Source organism: Halichoeres trimaculatus, unplaced genomic scaffold (genome assembly GCF_033239565.1).
Source record: "Halichoeres trimaculatus isolate MK-OKI-2021-1 unplaced genomic scaffold, fHalTri1.1 fHalTri1_scaffold_14, whole genome shotgun sequence".
NCBI lineage: Eukaryota > Metazoa > Chordata > Actinopteri > Labriformes > Labridae > Halichoeres > Halichoeres trimaculatus.
In genome coordinates this window covers 18,833,969-18,843,699 of record NW_027437192.1, presented here as the reverse complement: position 1 = coordinate 18,843,699, position 9,731 = coordinate 18,833,969, and the positions used below count along the sequence as shown (strand labels likewise).

The following is a 9,731-nucleotide window of genomic DNA, read 5'->3' as shown; positions in this document are numbered from 1 at the left end:
CAAACCCTTCTCATTCAGTCATACATTCAGCTACAAACTCCATTCAAACTTCAAAATATTCAGCTATCTTTTGGCTCCATTCAGTGGGTTTCAAATGTTTCCTAGCATTCATAGTTACTTCACAATGACCCTTCAAAGGTCATGATGCATTTCAGCTCTTCAAGCCATTTAACATTGGTGTGTATTGGACGGAATGTTTCAGCTCAGAGTGGGAGATTCAAACGACAGAGCAGGGAGAGGGGGAAACAAGACCTGAGAAACTTCTGGGTAAACTGCTCTCTTGGCCACATTTTTTGAGCTATCAACACGAATAAGCCCTCAGCATGTAAGTAGTCTTGTCCTGCTTCTGACAAAGTGGTTTTTAAAGCAAAAGGATGGAGCACTTTTTCACAAAATGGCCAACTGTCGGGCAAAGTCAGCTCCGGCACCCATGTACTCCAATGTTAATTCCTGAGGGGTTTTCTCAGAGATCAGTCAAATTTCCCTCATCTATCTAACGCTGTCATGGGCCTATTTCTGCATCTTCAGACATGAAATTTACACGGACAGCTTCCTCAGGGTCTCAGGATTCCTACGGTGTGATCACTTTTCTTATCGGCCCTTTGGTTTAGTCACAGTTGAAGGCAGTTTGACACCCTGATTTCAGTGGAAATGTGTTGGGAATCAACAGACTCCACCAGCTCTCTGATGGCAGTTGGTAAACAATGATCACCATGGCAACACCTGGCTTCAGATGGGCCTCAGCTAAAAGGCTTACATGATTAAAAACTCACACACAGGACACACAGAATTTCATTTTAACAGCGTTTCAGAGATTAGACTTGCATTTTCCCTCAGTCAGGTCATTATTTCCATAAATGTTCTTTAAAATTTAATTCATTGTTTCAAATTTTGAAAAGATGCAGCCATTTCAACTTTAAATTCATTTATCCACTTAACTGATTCATCCATTAATTTCCTTTCATCCAGGAGTTCATGGCAGGTTAATTTAGCATTCTGCATTAGCAGTTGAGTGCCAGCTTTTCATGAATTATTTCAACCATTTTCAGACATAAATTCAGTCATTCATGTTTAGCATTCTGCTTTTGCAGTTGAGCACAAGCTTTTCAAGACTTAATTCAAATGATTTCAGACATAACTTTAGCCATTCTTGTTCAGAATTTTGCTTTAGCAGTTCAGCGCAAGCATTTTAAGACTTCATTCAGCCATTTTCAGACAAACCTTCAGTCATTAATGTTCAGCATTCTGCATTAGCAGTTGAGCGCAAGCTATTCAAGACTTTTTCAACCATTTTCAGACATATCTTCAGTCATTCAGGTTCAGCTTTCGTTACATTAGCAGTTCAGCGCAAGCTGCTTCAGCATTCTGCATTCACAGCGCAATTTCTTCAGAAATTGCTTTTCTAGTTTCTATTGCAATCCGTTTCCTGTTGAGCATGTGGTTGAGCAACCTTTGGATTTGTTCAGTGCGTGTGATTTAGTAGTCTCCCAGATTTTAAAATATATTAAGAGTGAAAAGTTTTTAAGTGTTGCCAGCCTAACATAACCCAAAACTGAAAGCTGATATAAAATGCCTTTTAAACTTTTGGGTTCTTTTGTTTTTGCATTAAAATGCATGGTTTTTAGGCTAAAAGGGGCTAGGGTGTTATTTAAAGCTTATTTTGAATTGCAATGGCAAAAATCTTTCTATGACTCAGCCAAAGAGACTTTTGTTTACTTGTAACAGACAAAATGATTAGGACCAAACACCAAGCTGTGTTACTAATAGTTAAATCCCTGTTTTTATGGACGTGTTCTGTTTCTCAGTCATCAAGTTCAGGTTTTCTCATTATAGCCCCATTTTGTTCCCATAAACCACCAAAACAAGGTGGACTGTATGTGTGTGTTTGTGTGTGTAGACCTCACACGGCTTCCTGCCTTCAGGGAGGGATGTCGTTTTGGGGAAGGTGTGTGTGTGTGCGTGTGTGTGTTGGGGAATGTCCCACTGTGGTGTCACCTGTCTGCAGCAGGAAATCCTGGACTCTGGGCACAACAATAGTGACAGGCTCCTCTCCAGCAGATGGCTTTGCTCCCCCCCACCAGCCACATTGCATCCCTACATGCACCTGACACACAGTGACACTTGACACACACACACACACACACACACACACACACACAAGCCCATTTTAGTAATCAGTCACACTTTCTGTACAAAACCCCTCAAATTTAAAGATGTGGGAAATCTCCCTGCTTTCTCACGCTTCATATCCAAAACGTAGTTAGAAGTTGTAAAACTTGTTTTTTGTTTTAGGAGATATGCACCTGCACACAAACACATCTCTTGTTCGCTGGTCTAAACACATCTTTTCTCCTCTCTTTTCAAAAACTTCTCCTTTTTTCCCTCTCCTCCCTGACAGCACAAAGTGGGCTTATGTCTTTGACTGACAACCACAACAGACACCTCTCCCCCGTCCTCCTCCTCTCCACCCCCGTTTTAATCCCCTCCCCATCCCTCTCTCCCTCCCTCTCTTCTTTTTCTTTTGTTCTGAGTGACGCTAGAAAGCCGCAGTGTCAGCATCTTTTCCATCTCTGATTGCCTTATTAGCCGGCGGTGGCACCCACAGCTTTTCTGACACAGATGGTGGAGGAGGAGGAGGGAGAAAAATGGCTGACTTGTGTTTGTTGTTGTTGCTTTCCCCTCCCACCTCCTCGCAGGGTTGTTTGTGTGGACACTGACACCCCGGGCTGACACTGACACACTCCTGACACTGATGCCTGTCAAGGCAACATACGGAGGATGGCAGGAAAGAGTCGGATTTAGTGTTGGTGTGCTGTGTGTGTGTGTGTGTGTGTGTGTTTGTACTGCTGTCAGGTTTCTCTCACTTTGTCAGCTAAGCTGCTTTGTCTTTAACTCCTCTCACCACATTGACTTTGAATAGGTGTAGTTTTGCATTTATTTCATTACAGTGGGCTGCATCTCAATAGGAAAGAGGAAGACGGGTTGACAGAAAGCTCGGCAGCTGTGTTGGCAAAAGGTTAAAATCTCTTCAAATTTAGTGGCGAACAAAAGTGAACGATTTAACTGTGGCCTTTGTTCTATTAAAACCCTACAACCAGGAACAAATGTGATTGAGAAAAGAAAGTCTGGATGTCTCAAACACACACACTTTTACACACATACAGGGCAGAGAGTGGCAGCTGTTGGACCTCCAGCTTTTCCCAGGCAGCAGTAACTGGCACCTCACAAACATCAGGTATTATGTCCATTCCGATTATGGGATGGAGAGCTACATGCTGTTTGAAGCTGACAGCACATCTGCCTCCTCACTGGAGACTGATTCTGGCACTTCAGACAAGCATCTTGCGAGGAATGGATTGGGGGAGCTGCCTTAGCATATTTAACCCGCTTTTTTTCTCTCTCTCTTTCTTTGCCTCTCTGTTTTACTTCTCTGTTAATCTGCACCAAGGATTGTATTCAACTTTTCCTTGTTTAATTTCTATCTTTGGTTTTCTTATTTATTTTTCTGCTATCTGCAGATGAAAAGAAGTATTGTGTAGCTTTTAGATCAAATGATTTGTGGAATTTGTGGGCAGCCATTTTCCATTGATACTATAAATCTCTCTGTTCTTTTAAAATGGCACACTTGAAGCTGCGAGTACTCAGGGAGCACAGGCAGTAACAACACAGCTTGTCATGTCCACTGGCCGTTTCCTAGCATCACGCTGTGAGGACTTCCACAGCCGATGCCAAGTTGACTCCAGCCAACCATGGCTTGGCAAGGCGGATGCAGCTGGCATTTTCCTCCACTATCTCTTACTTCTGAATCCATAATATGTGTGGCATGTTGGAGGAATAGATCAAAAGACAACGATGCCATATAGCAGCAAAATACAACAGAGTGAAATATACTCTGTATATTATTCCAGTGCTGCTCTCATTTCAATTAACTGATTAAAAAACAAGTTTGATATTTGCACATTAGAAAATGTATCTTGTCAATATTAATACCGTTCAGTGTAAGTTATGTCAGAGACATCATCACCAGACTTTAACAGTGCATCAAATGAGTCATATTTTCCCTTTTCAAGGTTGTTTTTTTCCTCATTTGTGGAAAGAGTAAAATGTCTTTATTCCACACCACATGATTAATAGGTTTCATGCACTCTCTGGATTTTCCCTCAGTGTAATTTGGGGATGTGCCTGTTTTTAGTTTTTAAACTAAGCAGAAACATTTCTCTAGCTCATCTCTGCACCTACCCCTTGAGAACCGCAGTGTTCAATAGCTTCATTAGGCAGTGCAATGAAAAGGACTATCTGTCATTGTCAAGATATGGATGTTTGCCACTTTATTATTGCAAACCTGTGTCCTCTGCTGGGACTATTGACAACAATCTCTTTAAGGCTATTACCCATACCACCTTCACATACTAAGGGTGGTAGTTGCACAGTTGGTGTCCTTCTACTGTATCAAAATGTCTAAAGTTGCGTTTCTTCTCTTCTTTCATTTCAGCTTACGGACCTGATGATGAATTTAAGGTGGATAAAACTGATGAAGATGAGCATATGCAAGATGATGGCCTGTCCCTGGATGGTCAAGATGCAGACTATCTCTTCAATGACGATGAGGATGCAGGAGATCGTTACAGCTGCCAAAACTCTCCTCTCAGCAATGGCACAAACCCAGATGCTGGGTATGCGTCTCCCCTCAGCACCACCAGCGACCAACTGATTGACCATAAAACCACATTAGGTGAAAAGGATAACGGTAGAGAGAAGCAAGGAGAGAGCACAGAGTCCATCAATGGCCTCTCACTACAGGATAGTCTGGCACAAATGAAAGCAGTCTATGCAAACTTGATCTCTGATGCTTCCTGGTCCAGCATTGCTCTGGATATGCTTAAAAGTAAACATGGAAACATCACAGCAAGCAACGGCAACAGTGGTAGCAATCATAAAGGGAGCAATGGGTTTCTGAACAGTCACAGCCCAAGCAACACCAATGTGAAGAGCAGATGTAGCTCAAGCAATGCCTCAGCCACCACTAATATTACCACCAGCAGCACTGCCACCAGAACAGTTTCAAACAACAGCAGCAGTGGCACCAGTGTAAGCTCTGGCAGCACAGGAGGATTAGCCTATGACTGGCATCAGGCAGCATTGGCCAAAACCCTGCAGCATACCCCATACCAGCTCCTCCCTGAGCCAAGCCTGTTCAGCACTGTGCAGCTTTACAGGCAAAACAATAAGCTCTATGGTCCTGTGTTTACAGGTGCCAGCAAGTTCAGGTGCAAGGACTGCAGTGCAGCCTATGACACTCTGGTAGGCCTGACAGTGCATATGAATGAAACGGGCCATTACCGTGATGACAACAAGGATGCAGAGGATGATCGAAGCAAGAAGTGGTCCAAGCCACGTAAGCGTTCTCTGATGGAGATGGAGGGTAAAGAAGATGCCCAGAAAGTTCTGAAATGCATGTACTGTGGCCATTCTTTCGAGTCCCTTCAAGACCTTAGTGTTCATATGATTAAAACAAAACACTATCAGAAAGTGCCTCTTAAAGAACCAATGCCAGCCCTTACCTCAAAGCTGGTACCCCCAACCAAAAAAAGAGCATTTCAAGACTTAATGATATCACCAAGCTCACCCGAGTCTGTCTCATCTGGTATACTCCTAGGAGACTCTCCCAAAGACCAAAAAGTGGCAAACCCTTATGTTACCCCAAACAATCGATATGGTTACCAAAACGGTGCAAGTTATACCTGGCAGTTTGAGGCACGCAAGGCACAAATTCTCAAATGCATGGAATGTGGAAGCTCACATGACACCTTGCAACAACTAACAGCCCATATGATGGTGACGGGGCACTTTCTCAAAGTAACCAATTCAGCCTCCAAAAAGGGTAAGCAGTTAGTCTTCGATCCTGTTGTTGAGGAGAAAATTCAGTCAATTCCTTTACCACCGACGACTACACGGCTCCCAGCACCAAATGACAGGTCACAGCCTGAATCCCCGCTGCAGCCTACAAGCCCTGAAGAAGACAGTGAAGAAAAGAAAGATAAAGAGTCAGAAGAAGATGGCCTGGAAGCAAGGGATTTAGAGAAAAAAATCAAAGAAGAGAAAGAAGATGTGACAGAAAAGGCTGAGAAACCTGGAAAGACAAGATCCTATCAATATTTGAGAGAAGAAGACCTTGAAGAGGCCCCCAAAGGAGGTCTGGACATCCTGAAGTCTTTGGAGAATACGGTGTCAAGTGCAATCAACAAGGCTCAAACTGGCACACCAACATGGGGGGGATACCCCAGCATTCATGCGGCATATCAGCTCCATGGATCTTTAAAGTCTACCTTAGCGTCATGCCCACCAATTCAACCTTTATTTAGCAGCAACAGTTTGAAGGCATTGTCCTCAGACATAGGCACTCTGATTCACTCACCGAACAGCCCTTCTCCACCTCCAAGTCATAAGAGTAATGTGCTGGCCATGGAGGAGCTAGTTGAGAAAGTGACAGGAAAAACTGTAGTGAAAAATGAAAAGGAAGAAAATCTTGTTGAGAATAAGTGCAGGTCTGCAAAGTCTCCATTGTTAAATCCCAAGGAGAAACAGGCTTCACCAAATTCAGATACTGCCCTGAAGGCAGCGAATACAACTGCAGTAGAGGAAGAGATTGTTTCAAAAAGCAAAGAAGAGCAGTCACAAACTAAAGAAGAGGCACAGATAAAGAGTGAAGTTGAATCACCAAAAAGGCCTGTTAGCAATGGCTGCAATACCTTTAGTATCATCACAGATCACTCACCTGAACAGCCCCTCGTCAACCCCCTTAGTGCTTTGCAGTCTATCATGAATAACCACTTAGGGAAAGCTGCAAAAGTAGCAACCTCCTTCACAGACCCATTCGCAATGCTTTATAAGATGAATAACAACTCAACTCAGATGAAGTCTCCAGAACCTGAGAGTCCGTACCACAATGACAGTGATCAACCCATGGATTTAACCAAATCCAAAAACACCAACACAGACACATCCAAGAGTATGTGTACATCTAATGGTAACAGCAGCGTCAACAACAGCAAACTAGCCTTCAAAGGTTTCTCACAGTCTTCATCTTTGCCTTTGCGGGAGAATGCTTTGATGGACATTTCAGACATGGTCAAAAATCTGACTGGCCGTCTGACACCAAAGTCTACGACCCCTTCCTCTGTGTCTGAAAAATCAGATATTGATGGCTGTACTTTTGAGGACAGTTTGGAGGATCTGTCTCCTATCCAAAGACGGAAAGGCCGACAGTCCAACTGGAACCCTCAGCACCTCCTCATTCTCCAGGCCCAGTTTGTTTCAAGTCTAAGGGAGACTCCGGAGGGAAAGTTCGTAATTAGTGACTTGGGACCCCAAGAAAGGGTTCACATCTGTAAATTTACTGGTCTTTCCATGACTACAATCTCTCATTGGCTGGCCAACGTAAAATACCAACTAAAGCGGACAGGAGGCACAAAGTTCCTGAAAAACATTGAATCTGGCCAACCATTGTTTTTGTGCAGTGATTGTGCGTCCCAGTTTAGGACTCCCTCCTCATACATTCACCATTTGGAGACCCATCTTGGGTTTACCTTGAAGGACCTTTCAAAGCTTTCCGTAGAGTTATTGGAGCAGCAAGCAGTCAGCAGAATAGAGGACAAGAGTTTCAGTTCCTCTGGGCCTACTGAAGAAGACACTGGCACTATTTATCAGTGCAAAATGTGCAATCGGACATTTGTCAGCAAACATGCAATCAAATTGCACCTTTGCAAAACACATGGGAAGTCACCAGAGGACCATCTTATCTTTGTGAAAGAGTTGGAAAAGTTTGATAAACAATGAAGATAAAGCTGATAGCATGACAGTTAACTGTTGCACTATATCTCTAAGCTACAATCTGTCATTGTAGATAGTGCCACAACTGTAATGGGTGTTGTTATTATGACACATATTGTAATGAAAACATGGTAGCTTTAATACCACATACTGTATTTACTGAGTTGTCCATTTCTTACAAGTCCCTGCATTACTGAGGCTCAAAGCTAAGTTGTAAAAGTTAACTTTTTGGTAACACATACATACAAAATTAGTGCAGCAACCATGGCACTATGTAGTCACTGACTGATTGTTGCTTTTCTAATGCACTGCATCTTATCTGAGCCTTTGGGAAATGACCATTTGTTGTTTTCAGACTGGATCACGCTCTTATTTTCAATTGCCTTTTGGAGGTTTTATTTTGGATAAAAAAAGAAAATCAACACAACCTGCATATTATTTATAAGACAGTTTGTTGTTTTGCATGTTCTTTTGTATAATGTGGGCATATTGTGTTTCATGAAATTTCAACCAGGATGAGAAAAACGGGTATCCCTGTTACAAAGAAATTGTGAATATCTGTTGGTGTTTATATGAAGGATATAAAGGCAGCCATGTGAAAGATGAAATTCTAAAATGTGTGGATGATTTAGCACTTTAAGGAAGGGTCAATTGATGAAGAAATGTGAAAAAATCACAACGTGTCACCCCTTTGAGTCTTGATTACCATGGCAACTTGAAGGACTAACAATGATACTATTCTTTATTTGACATTAAAACACAAAAAATCTTTAAAATGATAAGCATATGTGTTTATGTAGTAAATAATTTCCTGGCTGTTTCAACATGTACAGTATTTGCGTTTGTAGGCTACCAATTTTATTATTGTGAAGCTACAGTTGTAAAATTAATGAAGTTTAAAACTTACTGTATGAATAATGGCAAGTATGTATACATGTATGTCAGCATATCTTGCTCTATACATTTCAACATAATTTGTACTGTGTGCATTTTTATATTATTTTCTAGACAAATATGGGGAAATTGTATAAAACTACATAATATTGTTGGACCACAATGTCTTTTTTTAGTAGAGAGTTGGTCCTTCAGTGTGGTTTACATAAAATGACTGAACTTTACTGGCATCTTCTTTGATGTATGGTACTGTACATAACATTAAAAGAGATCCTCACCCAAAAATAGATTTCCAGGTTTTATCACCCACAGAATAATTCAGAATGATGTTCTTTTATCCTCAGTTGTAAAATAAACTCCATGTCCTGGATTAAACCATTGTTGTTTGATTTTTGGAGTGAGTGAAATCTAACTGCATGCAATTTTACTCAGTTTGAAGTGCAATTCTTAACACCCACATTTTGCATACATGTTTGTGACTTTTGATATCACTTTTATTTCAACACTTTTTAGTCATGAAAAAAAATAAAACACTTTCCAAAGGTTTGGAAGGCTGATGACATAACCTCTTTGTTTGAGGAAAAAGTGACCAAGACTATGATGCCAAAGCAGGATTTAACATAAAGATTTATTGGCTCTGTAGTTCAGTAAGTGAGACACCTGATAAAAGAGACTGTGGAATGTCTCAATTGACAGTATTCAAGTCCACATGCATCCACTGTATGAAGCTCTTGAGCTTTCATCTGAGGCTTTTTTCTTTTTTCATGAGAGGCTATTGAGTTCCAGAATCGCACTCAACACACATCATTGAAATATAAAAGGCTGAAGTGAGAAATCTGCTGATGTGTAGGATTTTGATGTACATTTGACATAATTTCAATCACTTATTAAGAAACTTCTGGTAAAAGGAGAACCTCATAGGACCAGATAAAAGACAAAGAAAACCACACTTCCTTCTTAGTCCACTTATGAGCTGTTTTCATTCAATCATTTTTTAACCAATAGAT

At 41.4% G+C, this 9,731-nt stretch overlaps 1 protein-coding gene across 1 annotated transcript in view; it reads left to right on the top strand.

Moving 5' to 3' along the window:
- tshz1 (teashirt zinc finger homeobox 1) overlaps positions 1-9,055 on the top strand; it is a 45,958-nt gene extending 36,903 nt beyond the window's left edge. The window contains exon 3 of the mRNA XM_074687106.1: positions 4,493-9,055. Within this exon, the coding sequence (XP_074543207.1) occupies positions 4,493-7,836 (3,344 nt within the window). The 3' untranslated portion in view covers positions 7,837-9,055. The remainder of the gene's footprint in view (positions 1-4,492) is intronic.
- The last annotated feature ends 676 nt before the right edge of the window (positions 9,056-9,731 follow it).